This window comes from Toxorhynchites rutilus, chromosome 2 (genome assembly GCF_029784135.1).
Source record: "Toxorhynchites rutilus septentrionalis strain SRP chromosome 2, ASM2978413v1, whole genome shotgun sequence".
NCBI lineage: Eukaryota > Metazoa > Arthropoda > Insecta > Diptera > Culicidae > Toxorhynchites > Toxorhynchites rutilus.
In genome coordinates this window covers 205,239,932-205,263,219 of record NC_073745.1, presented here as the reverse complement: position 1 = coordinate 205,263,219, position 23,288 = coordinate 205,239,932, and the positions used below count along the sequence as shown (strand labels likewise).

General features: G+C 38.4%; 2 protein-coding genes across 4 annotated transcripts in view; one reads left to right on the top strand and one right to left on the bottom strand.

Annotated features, from left to right (window-relative positions):
• The window catches only part of LOC129764320 (facilitated trehalose transporter Tret1), a 47,114-nt gene extending 38,483 nt beyond the window's left edge, over positions 1 to 8,631 (top strand). For all 3 annotated transcript variants that reach the window (XM_055763283.1, XM_055763284.1, XM_055763285.1), the window contains 3 exons: positions 6,175 to 6,346; positions 6,413 to 7,312; positions 7,377 to 8,631. In XM_055763283.1, coding sequence (XP_055619258.1) covers positions 6,175 to 6,346; positions 6,413 to 7,312; positions 7,377 to 7,564 — 1,260 coding nt within the window. In that variant the 3' untranslated portion in view covers positions 7,565 to 8,631. The remainder of the gene's footprint in view (positions 1 to 6,174; positions 6,347 to 6,412; positions 7,313 to 7,376) is intronic.
• Positions 1 to 18,746, bottom strand: part of LOC129764322 (RING-box protein 2) — a 121,849-nt gene extending 103,103 nt beyond the window's left edge. The window contains exon 1 of the mRNA XM_055763287.1: positions 18,479 to 18,746. Within this exon, the coding sequence (XP_055619262.1) occupies positions 18,479 to 18,626 (148 nt within the window). The 5' untranslated portion in view covers positions 18,627 to 18,746. The remainder of the gene's footprint in view (positions 1 to 18,478) is intronic.
• Positions 18,747 to 23,288: the final 4,542 nt, after the last annotated feature.

The window sequence follows — 23,288 nt, the reverse complement described above, 5'->3', positions numbered from 1 at the left end:
ATAGCTGTTTTTGCATCAAACGATTTACATACCAATCGAATCGGAAATTACCTAAGATTTGTCCGCAAATGTTTAGAATAAACGAAAATTTAATCCCATTTTCTCATACATTTGTTGTTCACAATTGGGTTTTTTTTAAATACAATCACCTATACATTCAAAATTAACTTAAGGTGGTGGATCACACCATTGAGGAACTAGGCGGATCCTTCACTGAAGGAGGCCTCGGGTTGATAGCTCAGGATTACACGCGGAAACTTCTAACACTTGGAAAATTAAATACCGGAATACTTATCAACACTTATGGATTTATTGGCGATGCTTAACTTTCAAAAGTTGGATTTGGAATGACAAAATGATTTTGACTATGGATCGATTTTTACGCTTTCACATATGTGTTCGTATGCGTTTATGCTATACTTCGAGTTTCGCTGCTGTTTGTGTTTGTCCGCATTTTTGAGGGAAGGGAGAGGAATGGATGGGAATAAGGATAGGGATGGACAGGGAAATCTAATTCATGGGGCCCTTGCTCCACATTCGCGTTGTCGGTCGCGAACATAAGGTGAGGGTGGAAGCTAGCCACAAATGGCTGCCACAATGGCGCTCATTTCTTTCATCTCCCTCCCTCGCCCGAAAATCAATAATTTTGCGAAACAGTGTGAAGAAAATGATCGTTTCGCACACTTCCCATCAAGTAATATCAACCAAACTCTAATCGATTACTCACAAGATATTAAATTTTCATCTGCTGTCGCACTGTATAGTGAAAAACGTCGGAAAACTCGAGCTAGTGCTCTGAAAGTTGAATTTTCATTTTTAAATTTTCGGCAATGGTTTTGTTTGTATTGGTGAAAGCATCGTTATTTTTTCGACACTGATGCCAGACAACATCATCGAAACAGATATAAAAACCACTCAAAAAAATATTATTCCTGAGTCATAGCGTTTCATGTCATGAAAATCAATAGATTAAAATTGTGTTGATATCAATACAATTATTATTTTTCCGTTTAATGGGTCTATAATGTAAGTTTTAGCAACTTTAACATTGGTTAAGCAAATTGTATTACACAGCTCCAATTCGCATGTGTTATAAATTTGCTCATGATACGCTCGCGTATAATCAGAATTTTACTTCATATGCAAATGCACCTTCTCTATATATATATTTATATTTGCAATTATTCATCGGAACATATCGTTCATACATTTTACTTTAGTATTGAATTGTTATTTTTTTTCAAATGTTTTCATTTTTTTCGTGTCAATGAAGCTCCTCACAGTCTGATAAGTGAATTGATCTATTTACGTGTGCTTTGCTCTTCTCTCACAAACACTATTACCCCATTTTTACACGTGGTTTTACCTATATTACTACAATGGCTTCATTCCACCTTCACCTTAAATAACTTTTATTCAAGAATTTAAAAACTCTCCATATTTATCTATAAACCTCCTGAGAGTGCTGCCGAGGCAAAAGTTCATATATTTTTTCTCATATCATTGATCTTCTTCAGTAATATAAGTATGAATATAAAAAGTATTATACAAATATTTCACTGTGAATTATCAAGCTATTTCCTATGATCGAACTTTTATAGTTACGGGGTATGCATTGACCCTCATAGCCCAAAACTATAAAAATTAAACGATTCCATAAGGGTTGGGATTTCATGATATGCATAAATGATTTTTCATCAAATATAATTTTTTATACATTTCGTTATATCTCGAGAATAGTTAGTTTTAGGATAATAATTTCTGTATAATTTTTCATACAGAATTGCGTGTAAAATCATTTTTCCAAAGTATTTTCATTTCGGGGAATTGATGGGCCTGATGACGAACGTCACTTCACGGTGAAAACAAAATGAAGTGTATACAAATTGCATACGAATCCCACTTTTATTTCACTCTTTCAGCCATATTGTTAGTTGTGTATCCCGGGAATCGCGTTGAAGATGTTTGTGTCAAACCGTACGCTTTCCTCATTCGGATTTTCTTCGGATCATCATGATTGTGATTGCAACATACTTTTCAGTTCCTCCACCGGTGTAATCTCGTCTAGGTACCTCATTTACACTTCTGCATCCTCTACATTTTTTTGAACACAGAAATCTTAACCGCAGGATCTTGCTCAGACTAAACTGCCCATGTTTGTATAGGAGACGTAAACGACAAAATGAACAAAATCGACTTTTTTGCTGTTGATTCTACACAATGTAATACGTTTGCTCAACATGCAAACAAACATTTTTTGTTCGAAAACATTTGAGCAATTTTGAAAAAACGTTTCCGAAAAATCACTGTTTGTCCGCATAACAGACGTAGTTCCATACAGCTTCCATACATCGTTCGAAAATCAACAATTGTCAGTATTATGTGCTATAAGCTTTGAATCACATTCTTTGTAGAGTTCAAACATGCCTGTCACGATAGTGCCTTATTACTTAGTGTTTCCTTATAGATGAATATAAGAAACCATTGAAACACTGCTCATATAATTACTATTTTCTGCACACTGCACTGCGATGAACGAAGAGAAGCAATTGTGTTTTTAATGTTATAATTACCTAAATTTCTGCATTTGAATCTTCAAGTAGATAATGAAACAATCAGCTCAGTAGTAAAATTAAAATAATATTGGTTCTTAGCATTATAACTCCTCGGATTCAGCATTGAATTATTCCACATACTCATACCGTTGGAGTAAGTCACTCCACCATCTTTATGCGATTGATCGTGATATCGATGATTTACCGATGCTAAAATTACCAACATTGCAGATTGCCTTTACAAATTGAATTAATTGAAAAAACACGAACCTGCTGTTCTTATCATCCAGAGTATTCAGAGTATTCTTCAGGAAAAAAAGTACTGACATAGACTCGCAACAAATCAAGAGCACATTCTCCAGACATTTCACTAAATTTCTTCCACACCTTTTTGATTTTATCCGATAACAACTGAAACTACCGACGGAGACGTTTTGACTATTGTCGGAATTGTAAATAGTAACGCTACAAACAGAGCAAACTGGTGATTACGTCTAGCTATGCGGACAAATGTTCATTGAAACGATTGATTGTTCGCATAAATAGACGCAAGCGTTTTTCAAATGGAAAAAAATATCTTATAATCCGCAAAATCACCTAGGCCCTCTATTTGCCAATAATATCCTTCAACTGGACAGATCATTTCATCGAAAATTAGCATGGTTATGCTTGTAGGCCAAAAAACAACAAAAATAAGTTTTCCCAACACTGATGGTGTTGTCGATTACGTTTCCTATGCAATCATGGGCAGTAAAGGAGCAAAAAGCTCTAACGTTCCTGAGGAACTTAGCCGTCTTAAGGTAGATTATCACCAGCATCATTTTTAATAGTACTTAGTTGAGATTTCTTTTGTCAAAAAGCTCGTCTTGAAAGTATTCTGAGTGGCAAGTTTAATAATACGCATGACCACAGTGCAAGTCAAATGAAATTGATTCTACGAAAGCTCACCCAGTACATCATCTTCACAATCAGGATGTTTTCCTTTCTTCGCTCCTCTCGTTGCACAGGATCCTTTCAATCCCGCTCCACTTGTTCCTTTTGCTTCCTTCGTTCCGTCAATTGGTTATCGATTTTTTTTTCAAAAATTTACTTTCCACCCAAAAAAAAAAAAAACGACCGAGTGCCAAAAAGTCAATTTTTGACCAACATTTGTTTTGAGATATCAGTAAAAATCTCGGCATTTCATGCAATTTCAGAATATTTTGCATCAGTATTTTTTATCAAACCCCGATTTCATGTACATGTACCCTTGGGTTAATTTTCGGTTTTCGGTTTCGGGTTTTTTCTTTATAAGTCTGAAATAAATCGTATATACGTATCAAAATAGTCGTACTAAATGCATATATAAGCCGTATTTTCATCCAAACTAATTTGTATATCGCCTTCACTTTTGCATGTATATGTTAGTTAGGCGCATGATATATCACCCAAAATATGAGGTATACGATGACGTATACACACTAGTTTTACGCTTTAATGTTTGCTGGGACCAGATCAGGATGCAGGAAGTCTCTCAAATAAAGCATTATAAAAAACAGTGCTCAAAGAAACTCTAAATTAATCATCCATCAAATAATGTGCTGTTACTGGAAGGATAGTTACTGCATATTTCTGACTGACTGAATTTATTTTTTCAACGGAAAGCAAAAAATACCCTTTGCGTTACTTATATTACATGGGTTACACTTGAAAATATGGAAAGTGGTCTTATACAAGTTGTATACAGTGTATGAGGATGTCCAACTTTTTAAAGTCCTAAACTATTTCAATCGCATACAAGACAAGACAATAAATCACAAAACGTATCGTCATTATTGAACAATCCCATTTTAACGCAGATCGAATTAGTATGGAAGTATTCAATAACATACCAATTGCTATTGAAACAATTGAAGCTTTCGTTATTGTAAAATATTCTGGAAACATAAAATGCACGGAAATAAATGAAATTAAATGTGTCCAATCATTGTATTTCTAAAAAATTGTACCCCACATCTTTTATTCTTCTGTAGAAGCATTGAACCACTGCGTTTGTTTGATCTATTGTGGTGTACTCCAGCAAATCTATTACATGCTATTTTTTTCTCATCAATGTAAAATTGAAAAGACTTAAGAGAAACTAAAAAGCTCAAGAGAATTCACAATATGATGTAGTATGTTCTCATTTACGATCTAATATGATTTACTGTTGAATGATACGTAATACGATTTTTCGCATACATTGATTTAAAGTTTCACTGAATCACCAAATTTGATTCAGTTTAAATTTTAAGCTACAGGCAAACCTTTTTTTTGTGCGGGGGATAGGGACCAGAAAAAATCGTGCAAAACTTCACCAGTAGCTTTAAAAAATCGTGTTCGGTACACAATTTGAAAAAAAAAAATGTGCGGTAGATTGGGACCACATAAAAAAAAGTTTCCCCCAATAACTCAAACCCACGCCGTTCACCGTTCGATTTCCTTTTGTTTCCCTACTTTGCGATGGGACAGTTTGCCTTTTCAGTTGCGCGTGGCTGTGTTGCATGTCGAAACTTGTTGCTTTTATAACACATGTCATGCGCAACGTAGAGCATTTGACGGAAGGATGGGAATGATTCGGGAAGTGGATAATTTAGACGCAAATATGCTTCAATCGCACTGAAATGCATATAAACCATCGAAAAAAAACTAAATGGACTATAACTTCGTAACACCGCATAAATAAAAACCGCACAAGAACAGAAATCCGCACAAAAAAAAACTCAAAAACAGGTTTTCCTGTATACGTTTATGCGACTCACAAACTGCTGAATCTGTCGTGATAAAGAAAATCGAGTTTTTCGCATTCTATACATTTTAGATATACACGATGTATACTTTGATCGGCATCGTACCCGATTGTGATTCGATTCCGCATCACATTGGAATATGTAAGTTATACGATTTAATGTTTGTTGGGATGCCTCTCGCATTTGTGGCGTTCTCAATTGTTTTTGATAGTTCAGAAAGTTGTTCCCAGTGTCAAATTCACCGTTTCTTAGTTTTGTGATAGTAAAATAAAACTAGCATAATAAAAAACACGTCAAGATCCTTTTTTTCAATACCTAACATGGGAATATAGAAAACAAATTTGAATCAAATCACTGAAAATTTGTTAAATTTTAAATGCGTTTTGGATCCAATTCAATTATGTTCATGTAATTTCATAATTTGTGAAATAAAGTGCATTCAATGAAAATTACAATAGTTTGCGCAATCATTATCTTGTAAACATTGTTGCACTTCTTAATCTGATATTCTAAAAAATGCATTTTGTTGAACTTCGAAAAAACTGTGATTCTATCCTATCTATTCTTCGAAGAACTGCGGCCCAACATCAAACGTCGATTCCATTCAACACAATTTTTACGTCACTATCCGAAGCACGACAAAATGTTTTATTTTGGTGAATTGTCTAATAATAGCAATCAGCATCATCAACACCAGCAACGCATATGACCACGTTTCAAGGATGCGGATCTTTTTGCGCTTAAAGTGTCGATTGTTTATCAATTAAACGCCTCCCACTTTGCTTCTATCTTACGCGTCAATTGGATCATTTATAGTTTCTTTTTTCGGTTGCTTTTGTTTCTGATTCCAGGGTTCATGGGTCGGTGGAATCATGCCCTTGGCTGGTCTCGTTGGCGGTATCCTTGGTGGACCTATGATAGAATACCTCGGTAGAAAGAACACTATTCTAGCGACAGCCACCCCATTCATTATTTCGTGGTTGCTCATTGGCTGCGCAACGCATGTCGCAATGGTTCTCGTTGGTAAGTGAAGCTGGTAAAATTACACAGAAGAAGTGGTACTGAAAATATGATTTTTTTCTTTTCTAGGACGCGCTCTGTCTGGATTCTCCGTCGGTGTTGCATCACTCTCGCTGCCAGTGTATCTTGGTGAGACCGTGCAACCGGAGGTACGAGGTACACTTGGCTTGCTGCCAACCGCCTTTGGTAACACCGGAATTTTGCTTTGTTTTGTCGCGGGAAAATATATGGATTGGTCGGAGCTAGCATTCCTGGGAGCTTGCTTGCCAGTGCCTTTCCTGATTCTGATGTTTATGATTCCTGAGACACCACGCTGGTATGTGTCACGAGGTCGTGACGATCGCGCCCGCAAAGCCCTTCAGTGGCTCCGGGGTAAAAAGGCGGATGTAGATCCAGAATTGAAGGGCATTATCAGATCTCACCAAGACGCCGAACGACATGCTTCCAAGAGTGCTATGCTGGATTTGCTCAAGAAGTCCAACTTGAAGCCGCTGATGATTTCGCTTGGCTTGATGTTCTTCCAGCAGCTTTCCGGTATTAACGCCGTTATCTTCTATACGGTGGAGATCTTCCAAAGTGCAGGATCTACGATTGATGAAAACTTGTGTACAATCATTGTTGGTTTGGTGAATTTCATCGCTACCTTCATCGCGACCATGCTAATTGACCGATTGGGCAGAAAGATTCTGTTGTACATCTCCGATGTGGCGATGATATTGACTCTGATGACATTGGGCGGTTTCTTTTATGCGAAAAATAATGGCGCCGATGTTTCGGAAATTGGTTGGCTACCATTGGCCGCCTTTGTGATTTTCGTGCTAGGTTTCTCTCTCGGATTTGGCCCCATTCCATGGTTGATGATGGGAGAGATCCTCCCGGGAAAAATTCGCGGATCGGCTGCCTCAGTAGCAACAGCCTTCAACTGGTCGTGCACCTTCGTCGTAACGAAAACATTCGCCGATATTGTTTGTAAGTTTTAGCTTCGTTACGGTACCGTTTTGCTCAAATCTAACCCTGTTCTTCATTTTTTCAGCTTCAATGGGAACGCATGGTGCTTTCTGGATGTTCGGCTCGGTTTGCGTTGTTGGTTTGTTCTTTGTCATATTCTACGTTCCGGAGACGCAAGGTAAATCGCTGGAGGATATCGAGCGCAAGATGATGGGACGCGTAAGACGAATGAGTTCTGTGGCTAACATTAAGCCGTTGTCATTCAATATGTAGAAGCACTGAGATTAACTGTTCTCATCGTGTCATCGGTTCACATACCTATCTTGCGTTGGTTTGGAATGCTTGCATATTCGTCTTCAGAATGTTATTCTGGAAACATGCAACAACTTGCACTCAGGATTTTTACTAAACAGCAGAAATACGACGATGCAAATGAATAGCTGGAAGATCAAATGTGATATGTGAATAAGCAGAAGATGGATCGGGACTGTAACCAATAGGAGACAAACTCGAAGCACTATTCATTCATGAATAAGATTACCGAAAGGTATGACCCGCGATAGTTGAACTTTGAATATTGTTAATTTACTCGCTGCCGGCGCAGTTCCATTTGGGAGATCATGAAATTAATCGGTAACGATCATATTCGACTCACTTAACAATTTCGTGCCTATTCATGTATTGAAATGAGAAAAAAAAACTTGCCACAAAAACTTAATCGGTGCACACACAACGAGGCAAATCCGAGGTAGTGTTATGATTGTAAATATTTAATACCATAAGCCATCTATTGAAATGCTAGCAAGTTGAATCAGTTCCTTTTGATATGTAGACAGCAAATCGAAACGATTTCTTTTGTTTTCAAAAAAGTGACATGAACTTTTAAAGCTGAAACTGTAGTCGTAAGGTGATGCTCGCTAGACATGACAGAATGTTTGACAAAGTAAGGCCAATCAAGAATACCAAATATTAGGATATATATATACACTGCTTCCATCAGCAAAGGAATCAAGGAGGTAGAAGTCAAGAAGTGTAGAATCAAATCTACACGAATCTTGTAATAAAACATAATTGAATCTCTTGCAACGTTCAGTTGAGGCAGCAAGTCAACTTCATCTTCCTGAATTGTGGATAAGTGGAACAAGGATGCTCCAGTCCACTTTATTTATTGTATAGTCTACTTTGTTTTGAGAAGATGATAATCATTGTTTATTAATTTTATAAATTAGGTAAACTGAGCTCGAATAGGAAAGGAATCTTAAATTATCATTCTATTATGTTTAAATGATAATTATTTAATGTACTATAAATATTGAACAAATAATATTTATATAAATTAATCTTAAGAAATGGTATTTATTTGAAAGAAACACAGTAATTAAAATTAAGTCTCCTTCGCACATTTCATCAATATGGGTCTTACAGACAATGTCTTGTGTGCGAAAATCTTTACGATCGCAATACAATATTCAGAACACTCTGCTCGTTTCTCATCTGTTCCAGCAAAACCCCTGGAAGTAGAAGTTATTTTCTAGCACACAATGTAGGTGACATGAACATGTATATATCGGCTTGTACATACGCATGTTCACGCATTCAGTAAACACGCTATCCAAGCAACTATTTGGTATAGATTTTCTCACACAGATCGCTCTGGAGACAGGAGTTCCAAAAATACTAGCTAACTACTAGGCTAATTGAGGGGCTCGCGACAAAATGGATGTGCATTTTTTAAAATTTCGAGTAAATCGCAAAAAACCGTATTCTTCAACCCGAATGATAACATGGAGTGAAAACTTCTGAAAAAGATTAATTTTATCGTAGTAATAGCATTTCTACCAGAAGATTCAGAAGATTCAGATTGTTGGTTGCTCAGTCCTCAATGTGCAGCTGACTTCTTTTAACACGTTTTTTTTTTCAACGAAAAAACTTCAGCTTTTCTTCACCATGCAAGTTACTTTCTAAACGTTTTATAAAAATAAGACATCAAAAAATAATTTAAACTGACATTTGGGTCCAGTAGAACGAGATGGCTTTTGCTTGCCTTTTTCTGTACAGTGGGCTTCTCCTAAAACAAAATCATTCACTCTAAGAATAAACTAAAATCTTATTGTTGGTTACCTTCTGCCCGAAGATTTTTTCTTTGTTCTCGTTTCCTAAGTTTTTTACGTTTTCGTCGGGGACCTGTTACAATAGGGGAAAGGGGGGCAGTTTCGGACAACGCTTGTAAGAGTTAAGTGGTACAATTTTCAACCAAATTAAAAATATAGTTAAGTTAACAGCCCTTCCACCAACAACTGTCATATGGTTTGACATCTCCTGGTCGATTATGACTTACGAAAACAACACAGTACCCTTTTTCATACACGTTTCGAAATTTTTGAGCTTGAAGTTGTAAGTATTTCCCTAATTCCTTTGTGAACGATATAGTAATTTAGGTACACCACCTCAGTTAGTAACTAATATGAAGTGAAAAAACGGATGGTGGTGGGGCACATTCGGACACTGTTTAATACCTCAAAAAATTTGTGTCTGATTGTTGTTTACTAATAAACATCAATTTAGTCTTATTCTCAGACCTAATGATGTTTCGAAACTACTAAAAGAAACCCGATAGAACCAGCATCAACGAAGATGAGATGGAAAGAGTTATCGAATTAGTTTCGAATAGAACGTTTTCATGATTCTAGCTCACAAACGATCCAACTTGGTCCATTGTCTTTGCTAATTTCCCAACTAACGGGATAACTGTTTCTCAATGTTCTGGAACATTTGAAAAAGGTAACAAAAAGCAACGTAAACGAATCAATTTCAAAAAATCAAATATCGATCAAAAAGTCATTGCACTTTGGAAACAATTAAATATTGCCGAGAAAATTGCACAATTCATGTACCTTTTCCACCTTATGTCACAAATCGCTTACAACCGTTGGATGTTTAAGTTATGGGCCTTATGAAGCAAAAGCTCTCAGTTTCCCAGAACGATTGGCTACTCACCCATCATGGAAAAACTATTTCTATACACGACCTTTCAGGTATAAAGGGTGTGTCACATCAAATTGCATCACGGAAAAAACGCTGTAGAAATTTAATTTTTTGGAATTATATCTTCAGCTTTCGCTTATAATCAGATAAGAGTGTATAGATCACGTTGGCCATGCTTCATTGTCAATTTTTCGTAAATTTGGAAAAATGTCGTCGAACGAAAAAGAGCGTCGTGAATTAATCCTGCGCACTCATTTCGAGAATCCGGAGATGTCACATCGGGACATCGGTAAGATGCTGGGAATCGTCCAATCCACGGTCAGCAGAGTACTAAAACGATACTTCGAGAACCTAGCCATCGACCGGAAGGTGAAGAACGGCAAAAATGGATGCTCCGTCAGTGAAAAAGATCACAAGCGCGTAGTTAAGCAGTTTAGACGTGATCCGAGAAGTTCGATCCGGGATGTCGCCAATAAGCTGAATTTGTCAAGTTCATTCGTCCAGCGGACCAAGCAGCGGGAGGGCCTGCGTACATACAAGGTTCAGAAGACTTCTAACCGCGACGAAAGGCAAAACATGGTGGGGAAGACGTGAGCCCGGGAGCTGTACACCGAAATGCTGACGAAGCCGCATTGCCTGGTAATGGAAGACGAAACCTACGTAAAAGCGGACTTTCGTCAGCTGCTGGGCCTGTTGTTCTTCTCCGCAGAGGACAAATTCAGCGTTCCGGAGGAGATTCGCAAGCAGAAACTATCCAAGTTTGCCAAAAAGTACATGGTGTGGCAAGCGATCTGCTCTTGCGGAAAGCGGAGCGCCCCCTTCGTGATGACCGGCACGGTAAACGGGCAGGTTTACCTTAAGGAGTGCCTACAGAAGCGCTTACTACCACTATTGAAGCAGCACGAGGGCCCGACCATCTTCTGGCCGGATCTCGCTTCGTGCCACTATTCAAAGGACGTGTTGGAGTGGTACGAAGTCAACGGGGTCACCTTCGTGCCGGGTTCATTTCGCCCAACGCGCCGGAGCTTCGCCCAATAGAGAAATATTGGGCGATTATGAAGCAGGCCCTCCGGAAGAACCCAAAAGTTGTCAAATCGGAGGCGGACTTCAAGAGAAAATGGATTTCTGTTCAAAAAAACTACAACCTGACGTTGTACAGAACCTTATGGACGGGGTAAAGAGGAAGGTGCGAGCATACGGGCTTGGGCTCGAAGTATGAATAAAAAGAAAATGCCAAAAGTTGTTTAATAGTTTTTATTTTACTGTCTAAAATTTTCAAAAGAATCGGTCTACTGGGCGAATTTCGACAGCGTTTTTTTCCGTGATGCAATTTGATGTGACACACCCTTTAGTTGCATCGGCCTATAATGCTTCTTTCAATCTGAGTAATATCCTAGCTGGATTCAAAATAACAGGTTGTCATCCATTCTCAAGAAAGGTATTTTAGGACAAGGATTTTGAATGCTCAAACGATTTCACCTACTGGAGCGGAGGTAGCAACTGACTCATCGGGTAATACAACAATGCTGCAAAACATTGCATCTACAGCACAGATAGATTTTACTTTGGCAATTTTGTCCCCGGAAAATGTTGAACCTTTTCCAAAAACTTCACCGCGGAAAACCACCACTTGAAAACGGAAGAAAGCGAAATCACGAATTTTTACTGACTCTCATAGCAAGCAGTTTCCTTTCAGACAAATACTGATAAACAGAAAAATGCAGAATATGCTGGAAATAAGAGGAAAATGGAAGTAATTGTTGATAAACATAAATTTTTTTTTCGCTGTCCGAAAGTGCCCCAGGACTGTACGAAACTGCCCCACACATGGGGCACATTCGGACAAAAAGGCAATTTTCAAAAATTCGAATAAACCATTCGTAATCGCGTCAACGCACACCTCTAACACACTCATATGATACAATGATGTCCAAATGACAACCAGAATGAATTCAGGATTTTGCAAAAATGCAAAAATATTAAAAATCAAGGAAGAAAAGTGTCTCCCCTCTCCCCTACGTGTTTTGTACACATTTTCAACTTATTCTACTTCTTCTGTCGATGGTACGATCGCTATATCATGACGAGCTGTCGTCTGTTTCACTTTCAGTATAGTTACTTTCATTCCGTTCTTCATCACTAGTTTCATCCGAACTAATTTTTAGCGTTCTATGAGGTACTTTTAATTCAAAACAGTTATAACTCGAATAACTTCACGCACTCTGAGAACAATAATAATGAAACCACAATTACCGCATCATAAATCTCACGAATAAGTTTGTTGCTTATCAGCATTTCCCACACCTTAGACAAAAAGGAGTCAGCTACATGCAGCTGACTACTTTTTGCACCGCAACGTTGAAGGAGGCAACTGCAAAGTACCTCGTAGCTCCGCTAGAAGTGCTCCAAACTTACGTAGCTGTAAAACCCCGCGAAATTTAAAAAAAAATGCACCTGGCACCATTTTGCCGCGAGCCCCTCATATGATTTTCTTCCTATTGTTACCTTTGGATTCTTCGAGCTGTCTCCAGGCTCTTCAAAAAGGAAAAAATTCACCCATGGATCAGTTACTGGCTGTTACTGTAAAAAAAATCAACCTTTGGGTAACCTTTGAAGTTAACCTTTAGGTAGAACAACAGATCCGTCAAAATTGGGCCATAGCCTGCAGAAATAGTTGATCAACTTAAATACATAAAAACACCACTCTTCCATGGTATTGCAGAAATAACAGCAAGGTAAACCGGAGCAAATCTAATTGCTTCAGGGAGTTATGTCGGGACGTGGAAAAAAAACGAAGAAAGCGCCTGGCCCAGATGGAATACCCAACATAGCTTTAAAAGCGGCAGTCCTAGCATTTCCTGATATGTTCAGGACAGCAATGCAGAGATGTCTAGACGAATGCTACCTTCCGGATCGATAGAAGGTACAAAAGCTAGTACTACTGCCCAAAACAGGATAGACGCCGAGTGATCCAGCATCGTATAGACCCATATGCCTGTTGGACACTCTTGGGAAACTTTTGGAGATAATCATCCTCAATAGGCTGACGGAATGCACGGAGGGAGTTCGTGGACTGTCCGAAAGTCAATTCGGATTTCGGAAAGGGAATTCCACGGTAGATGCCATTCGCGTAGTGGTCGAAAGAGCCAACAGAGCATCCAAACAGAAGCTCAGAGGAAATCGATACTGCGCAGTGATAACGATCGACGTTAAGAACGCGTTCGATAGTGCCAGCTGGGAGGCCATCGCGACTGCGCTCGACACGATGAAAGTACCAGACTACCTGTGTAGAATACTGAGAAGCTACTTCAAGAAGCGTGTGCTGGTGTACGAGACAAACACGGGCCAGGCGCAGATTAAAACTACGGCGGGAGTTCCGCAGGGCTCTATCCTGGGCCCATCGCTCTGGAACAGTATGTACGATGGCGTACTAAAACTGAATCTGCCCAGAGGTGTGGATATCATTGGCTTCGCGGATGACATCGCTATTCTCGTGACAGGGGAATCTTTGGAACGGGTCGAAATGCTCGCGACCGAGTCGATAGACATGATCGGAAGATGGATGCAAAGTGTGAAACTGCAGATAGCCCACCACAAAACGGAAATGTTGATTGTCAGCAACCGCAAGGCGGTGCAACGTGCAGAAATCACAATTGGAGAGCACTCGATAACCTCGAAGCGAGACTTAAAATACCTAGGGGTGCAGATCGATGATCAACTGAACTTCAACAGTCATGTCGACTACGCTTGTGAAAAAACGCAACGAAGGCAATCAATGCACTGACACGAATCATGCTCAACAACTTTGGCCCAAGCAGCAGCAAGAGGCACCTCTTGGCTAGTGTCTCCTCATCGACACTACGATACGGTGGTCCAGCCTGGATCGCGGCGTTTGAAACTCAGCGAAACACGAGGAGGCTGAATAGTGCGTACCAGCTCATGGCGATGCGAGTCGCGAGTGCGTACAGAACCGTGTCAACAGAAGCGGTTTACGTCATAGCCAGGTTGGTCCCCATAGACATCATCTTGGCGTAGGTGGCAGCAAGAGTGGAGTGCGGCGCAAAACGGCAGATGGACGCACAGGCTCATACCGACACTAATGGGTTGGATGAACAGGAAACACGGAGAGGTAAATTTCCACCTAACGCAGTTTTTGTCTGGTCATGGCTGCTTCAGGCAGTATCTGCACCGGTTCGGACACGCAAGATCGCCTCTTTGTCCGGAGTGTGGAGATGTGGAGGAAACACCGGAACACATCGTATTCGAATGTCCCAGATTCTCCACAGTGCGCGAGGGGCTGCCTACCCTTCATGCTGAGAATATCGTGGAGGAAATGTGTCGTGTCGAGGGCACCTGGAACGTAGTAAACAGTGCAATCGTACATATCATGTCCGAGCTACAGCGGAAGTGGAGGACCGACCAGCATGCGGATAACGCCTGACCATAAAAGATGAACAACGGCGAGGGCTGTAGCACCGGATAGTACCCCCCGAGAGCCGCCGTGACGGAATGCGCGTCATGTTGGAGGGCACTACCTAATCGGCGCTCCGTTGGGAAGAGAAATCCTGCGAGGGTGACTGTGACGGGGCGCGCGTTTAGTAGGAGGGCCCTTCCTAATCGGTTCACGTCTCGACGGGTAAAAGGATACCTGCAAAACGGTCATAAGCGCAGCGGAAAGCAACGAATGGTGAATAAGAACATAGAGAAAAAGGGAAAGATCAACGCTAGTCAGCGTTGAAGACTCGTGAAGTGCATGAGCACAGCCGCCCCCTGAAGTAGTCGCCTAGATCTGATCCCAGCTCCCAGGTTTTCGTGGGTGCGATCTCCACTCGACGTCTGGGTTAACCTTAAATCAAATATAACCCTCTCCAGATAAGGCTGATAGAGCGTTCCTCACCTCTATAAAAAAAGCAAGGTAAACCGACTTCTCACCCGTTTTGGAATCGGCCACACCAAACTCACTTATTCTTAGCTTATTCTTTTGACGTAGGACTAAGTTTTTGATTTCTATATAGGGGGTCACTCTACGAAAAATGTGTCGAAAAATTGAGAGATTCCAAATACATGTGACAAAGGTTAGCCTAAAATGATACTATGTTGAAAAATAAAAAAATGTTTACCCAAAACAATTGAATAGTTTTCATTTTACACGGACGTTTCAATCTATCCTCACACATCACCCTCACTAAGATAGTTTTGCGCCTCAAACTTAACGTCGTTATAATTTTCTCAATTCGTGAGATATTCTGGTATCATGAAATTATTCAGCATTATTTTGAAAAGCCTCGAGTCCAGTAAAAATAATTCGGGATTTTTTACCTGTGAAAGTATAATCAGTCTATTTACAACTAACAAGATGATAGACAAAAAAGTTAAGTAGTGTTTCGTATCAGTAGAGCTTAATGTTTCGAAAGTTTGATTAACTTTTGCTTTCTCAAAGCTGTCTACTATCATCGCCGAATCGAAGTAAATCTTGAATGGAATTGCCACTAAGAATACAGTAGAGGCATATTACTTGATATGGAGATCGGAATTATTTCGGAAAAATCTAGCAAGAAGGAATGCTTGTCAGTATATCAGAGAATGAGCCAAAAAGTTTGAAAAATCCTGGAAATCAGGAAGGTTGGCATCGCTGTAACTTTTTCGCTGATGGTTTCGCTTCCCTCCTGTTTTTTGCACTCCTATACTCGCGCATAGGTCTGTCAGACCGAGAAATCAATAAACCGTTCATTTCTCAGAAACCATCAATACTACGATTTTGCGATTCTCTCTAGCTTCGTTATTCGTCATTCGTCATCGTTTAGCGTATCGTGTTGGTACGAAGGGGACGTGTATCATTTTTTTACTACTTTTGGTCTGACACACCCTCGCGAGTATAGGATTAACTTTTTTGGACAATTCACTTTTTTCCTATTTTAGATTTTTTTTTCAACAAAATGTATAAATTAATATTAGTGGCGTGAATATAATGCATAAGATTATTACCGGACTATTCTTATTTGATTTAAGGCCATTTGCCACCGGATTGAACGGATTCATATATTATTCGTCGTTAGATTCATACGTTTAAAAGCAAAATGCAATTGACTTTCATATAGTCATTCGCAAAATACAATTGTCACACTTATACACATTTGTGAAAGAATTGCACTTGTAGAAGAATTGTAAACTGTAAACTGTAAACTATAAACTAATCGGTGGCTTATGGTTATTTTTTACAATTACAGTTTCGGGGATATTTTTTTATAATATAATCTACAATATCTACAAGAAGACAAGTCGCAGGAAGTTCCTAGGAATTCTTTTATATCATCTTTTTAGGCCCCATCAAAAAACAGACATTACGTTTTTGTTTACCAAGAACACAGAGACAGAATATTACAAATATGAAAAAATGAATTTCCAGAACCTTTATTATGTGGTAACGTTATTCATTCTTCTCTTTGAAAAAGAGATCCGAATTCAACCTTCGGTCTCACACCATGAGCGAGTATACGAGTTATGATTTAAGACATCTCTTGAGCGTTTTGATCGAAAAATTATTCAAGATTACCTTAGCATGGGTTCCCTCTCATTGCTCGATTCCGGGGAATGAGAAAGCGGACTCGCTAGCTAAGGTGGGCGCATCAGAAGGCACACTTTTTGAAAGGCAAATTGCTTATAATGAATTTTTCCACATTCCTCGTCAGCACACGCTCGTAAGTTGGCAGCGCATGTGGAATGAAGATGAGTTCGGTCGTTGGTTACACACGATTATCCCTAAGGTCTCGACGAGTGCATGGTTCAAGGGATTGAATGTATGTCGTGATTTCATTCGCGTGATATCTCGACTTATGTCCAATCACTACAACCTAAACACGCATCTTTATCGCATTGGGCTCGCAGCAAACAATCTTTGTGATTGTGGCGATGGCTACCACGACATCGAGCATGTTGTCTGGTCGTGTATCCGGTTCCATGCTGCCCGCTCTCAGCTTTCCATTGCATTGAGGGCACTAGGCAGACAATCGGATATCCCCGTCCGGGATATCTTAGGTAGCCGTGATCCTGATCTTCTGCTTCATCTATACCTGTTCCTCAGAAACGCCGATGTCAACGTTTGATGATGATTCCTCCGTTGTATCCCTGTATCATATCCCTCCTATCCAATCGATAAACTTTTACTTAGTCGCGGCGATACATACACATACTTTTTACAGATACACAGGTCGAAGGTTGTGCAGGCCACTGATCATTCAACAAGAGCCAAAGGTTGTCCCGCTCATGGCAACTACACGAGCTGAAGATTGTACCGCTCAGTGACCATTCCACCCTGGATTCCTCGAGTCAAGAGAGATGCACCACGATTGATATAAGGTACAGACTAGGGGGCGTCGCTGATCAATGGTCGGTTACACCCCAATAGGAAGTATCCCGTGTCGGCCATACATATATAGTACTGGAAACTGTAACATCCCAATTATGAGATCTTTGTAATACTAACCTCGAGCCAACCGCGAGTAATCGGTTACATATTACTAACATAGTTGTAAGACAAAAATTGTCAAAATATTGGACTCTCGGCCCCGTCAGGCTAACGCCATATGTGCCTTAATAAAATATATATTTTGAAAAAAAAAATATGATTTTTCATGTGAGTACAGGAGTGTTAAGTGAGTATCATGAATTATTTTCATGCATTTAGTTGTTCTGAATTATGAATTATGATGAATTGCGATTGAAATTAATTCATAATTATTTGAAAAAATAATCACGGATTGTCTTAAACCATGCTTTTTTACCTGTCAAATTTGATAGTTTCAGAATTATCCCTGAACGAACGAACAATGTTATATCGCTGTATCAACATTTTTTTAACATTAATATTGCATCATGTTGAAATGCCTGGAAGCCATCTCACGTAAACTCGTGGATAGATAATATTCAATTGTGCGTCTAGTATCATTGACGCGAGATTAAAGCCAATGTTAAGAGTACTTTTCATTGGTTCCAATAGATCATCAATGGAGCCAATTTCATATGAAAGCGTCGATTTAAGTCAGCTGTAAACTTAGACTTCACAACAGATTAAAAGATTTCTTTTTTTATTAATGTTTCGTAGCCATTAAATTCACTTATATATATAAATTATTTGAATTCATATTAATATACAAAGTAGTCCTCGAATGTGATCGTAAATCATTTATATCGTGTAGCACTTACCCATCACTTGGACCCGGCAAATAGCACAAGTATCACACTCCACATCCCAGCTCCACATCGCTACAGCGTTCCATTTTTTCAACGTAAACATCTTATCTGGTTTCACGTCGTCGAACTTGTCGCACGAATTTTCATTTTCATCTGCCATTGTTTGCGGAATACAATAGAAACTTGGTCGGAGCAAAAATGTAAGGCCCAATTCGCGAGCCACAATGATACGCACAACAAGGCGTAACAGATACGCAACCAAAACAAAAACAAACTTCAGAGGGGACAAATTCAGGCATTTATCGTTTCCGAAGAGCGCATGGTGTGGCTGTCATTGGAGATGAAATTTGGTAGGTTTCAATTTGAAACGAGACTTAATAATACATTTTAAATTCATACACTGAGTTGTGCTACCATTTCAAATTTAATAATCACAACACAAATTTTTGAAATCACATTGCGCACATGATTCTTTCAATTTATTAGAACTACGCTTAACAGGAAAGTGTGTATAATATAAATCTAAATAGGTAGCAATGATGCAATGATCATCACCCTTATTGAAGAACTTACGTTAGATTTAAACCATATGTCGCATGAAAAACATCATTTTAGATTTTCGATTGAAATTCGTTTGATTTGTTTAGAAAAATCAGAATTTTTCTTCAAATTTACATGTTTCAAGTATTCTTCCTACGCTGAAAAGGTTAGAAAATCACAATTTTGCATTGTTTCATTCATAACATATTTAAAACATTAGAGCTCAGAAATACATAAGTTTCTACGCGCGAGATTTGGTCGTGATTTTTTCTATGAATTTTTATTTAAATTCGTTTCAACCATTGAATATCGCCAGAAAATGGTAAGAAAGTTGGATTTTTGCATATTTACTCGCGAATTGGTCAAAATCGTAGAAACTCTTCGAAATTTTTGAATTTGATAATGCATATAGGCTATGAGCACTAACTAAAATTTTCAAGAAACTCATGATGTGGATAATGGCGTTGCGATCGATATCATATTAAGTTTGTTGATATCATTCATTATGCAGGGGATTCCGTTCGGCAGATACCAGAAGGATCTGCAGTATTTGAAGTGCCACATATACCCCCATCGTTTGCCTAGTCAAAAAAATTAAATACAACACTTATATCAAGCCATTCTTCATATGTTATAAATGAAACAATGTAAAATGATTATTTTCTAACCTTTTCTGTGTAGAAAGAATACTAGAATAGAAAACTTAAACGAATTCCATACCAAAAAACATAAAAAATCATGATGTCATGATGTTTTGACATAGGACTAAGTTATCTGTGTAGGAAATTTAGAAACCTTCAATTTTCTAAAAATAACGATTTTGAAAACCAGCCAGGTAACCAATAAGCACTAAAAATGGTCTTCAATCAGCATTGTATCCACATATAGAATACCGAACAAATGCTTATTACACTCTATAAGCAGATATAGGGTAGATATAATGCTAAAAAGGCGAAATATAGGACTTTTTAAATGCTTTAGTTACAGCCTTAAATAACCATTACTAAAGCTCACTTAGGGCTACCTGAAAACGTCACTTGTGATGGCAGCCTTTACTAAGCAGTTGTTTTTGTTTGGTTTTTTTCCTAAGAAAAAGCCATCGAATCTATCGGACTCGAGAGAAAACCAAAAAAATCATGCATTTAATTGGCCCACACAAATTGATTACAACAATTTTATGGATACATTCATATATCATTATTTAGATTTACGCACACTGTTTGGAATGAGTGTATGTGGTACCTACTCAAAAAGATCATGTATGAGTGGGTCTGGAAATGAACAAATCTCGCGTAACTTTTGAAAAGTTCCTAAGTAACAAATGTAAACAAATTGAGTTAATGGATGCATACTATTAGTGCTCAATCATTGAATACAATGCGAAAACAACCGTTCAAGTATCTATCCTTTTCACCTTTTTATTACCGATACAAAAAATGTCCAATGTACAGATTCGAATTTTAAGCACTCGACTATTACTTCGGACGCCACTTTCCTCTGACACTCGATACGTCCGAAGTAACAAAGCAATCAAAACAACAAGAAGTCGCACTTCGGACATTTTGAGTTTTTGTTATTTTCGGGTGTTGATATCGTTTTTAGTGCAATTCAACGAGTTATAACAATAATGATCTGCTTTTAGCACGAAATGCAAGTAATTGAAGCGTTGTTCAGTAGTTATATGCAAATTGTCATCGTACAACGTAATTTGTCCAATGTACGAAGCGGTCAATTAAAACGTCCAATGTAACATTTTTCGCTCGGAGGTTTCAATATCAAACTAAAATCACATAACAACAGTAACGATTGGTTTTGCGGAGTTATTATTGACTGCTAGTGGTAGAAGTAGTGATAAAGATCGATTCCTTGTGAAACAATTCGCGGAACAATGTTCCGATCTTCAACTTCGTTTTTCTCGAGTTGATGTGAATGTTACATAGGACCTTTTCAAAAATTACGCGAGAAATCAATCCTATCGCAATTCAATAATAATTCAAAGGGTTATGTTATGTTTATTACGAGACAAACACTTGCAGCCAGATACTCAATGTTCAATGTATAAATGAATTATCCTAATGCTTGTATGCATTATATGGTAGCATTAAATGCGCATATAGGGCTTTCATTAATGCTTCTTTTCATTAATGTTTCTATGCAATAATAATTATGATAGAAGGCCCATAAGCACCAAAAAAAAGCAGATATTCTGCCATTTGGCACTAGAGATTCAGAATTAGTACAATAATAGAGCTATACGTTAATGCTTATGGTTACTTGTGCACTTGATGAAAAAATTGATAAATATTCCTTCCGAATAAAACCCGTAGACTCGTATATGAATTTGAGTCAATTTTCATTCATTAGCACATATTAGCCATTCTTAAAGAAATAAAATTCAGTATTCTGAAAACAGATAGCAAACCTTTAAACTCTCATATGCAGTGCCGAAAATATTCACGTTCACGACATTCAAATACGGCGAATTTCAGCCTACCTTGTATTGATAACCTACCGCTCAAGCGAGAGTCGATAATATGAAACAACACTCTCAATGAACACCAGTGGAATGAACATCAACATCAGCTTGCCATGAATTTCATTTTTAATCTGCGTCTTCATTTTCGTCATGATATTCGTAACGTCGAAGCATAAAATTCAACGTCTACCAATTGAGAGTGAAATCGATTAATGGTAAAAGATGACCATTCATCACACAAAATTATTGTTTTTGGCGACATCGTCAATGGAATGTATAGTATAACTCTGACTATACATTCCATTGAATGTTTTATGAATCTACTTCCGATTGGCCGGAAATGGCGTACACGTCCAATTACATTTCAATTAAAATTCACTGTTAGCGATGAAGATCAACTTAACGTTCGTGATAATCACCCAAAACTTTTGACAGTAAGGCAGTGCCGAGAATATTCACGTTCAAGACACTCAAATACGACGAATTTCAGTCTGCCTTTTTATGAATGCCTACTGCTCAAGCGAGAGTCGATAAATATGAAACAACACTACCAATGGAATGAACATCAACATCAGCTTGCCATTAAGTTCATTTTTCATTTGCATCTTCATTTTCGTCATGATATTCGTAACGTCCAAATTGAAGATCATTGCGTGTTAGTGAAAATCAAAGCATAAAATTCAACTTCAACCAATTGATAGTAAAATCGATTAATGGTGAAAAATTACCATCACACAAAATTCTTGTTTTTGGCGACTCCGGCAATGGAATGTCCAGTGTAACTCTTGCTATGTTTTATGAATTTACTCCCGATTGGCCGGAAATGGAATACACCCCTATGACATGGGCAATGGGTGTCAATAACAATGGCCAATGGGTGAGTGGAAAACGAACATAATCTTGTTTTGATTTTCGGTTTAACCCTCCTGTACTCGCGTGCAAAATCATAACACGTATACTCTCGCGCGGTGTCACAGACCGAAAATTGAACTTCTCTGTAATGTTGCCATTATGTATTTTTCAGGCTTTATTGGCATTTATTTGAAGGAGAGGGTATGATTGAATGAAAAAACTCCAAAAAATATGTTTTCTTCATCTTTATTATGTTTTAATAGTCATCTAATTCAGCCTCCTCAAAACAGAGTAATTTTTGATACTCCAACACAAATAACGAAATTTGAATTTTTCACTGTTATAAATTAAAAGTAAGCAACTGAATATAATTCATGGAAGTATAAAGAGCTATAAAATAACATAAAAACGTATTAATCGATTGTGGTTTCATTGGAGTATGAATCAGAACATAGCATAACTGCATGCTCGAAACAAAGATATTTTGACGTAGGATTACGTCTTTCGGGAACATATTGGGGTACAAATTGAAAAATGAAAATCGATCGCATCGTGAAAAATGTCCAATTTCAAACGCTTGTTACTCATTCATTTCATGATGGATTGATGAGATTTTTGCATCAAACGATTACGGCACTCCATAACAATTTTTCACATTGGATAAAATAGTATATATCATATAACTAACTATCGAACAATTGAAAAAATTCAACCCCTACCCAAACAGAGATACCCAGTCCTGATTGGTCGAAATTGACGTCATTTCTTTTTCGCGCCCGATTCTTTCTCTCACCGGCAAGCTGCATGGCAATCGAGTAGGAGGTGCCTACTTCACACATACCAAATGATATAAAAGGAAGGAGCATTCGTGGATCTCATTCATTCTTACAACGGACGTGGAACGGGCAACAACAAGTGGAGAGCAGCAGCAGTGAAAGCGGCTAATATATAGGC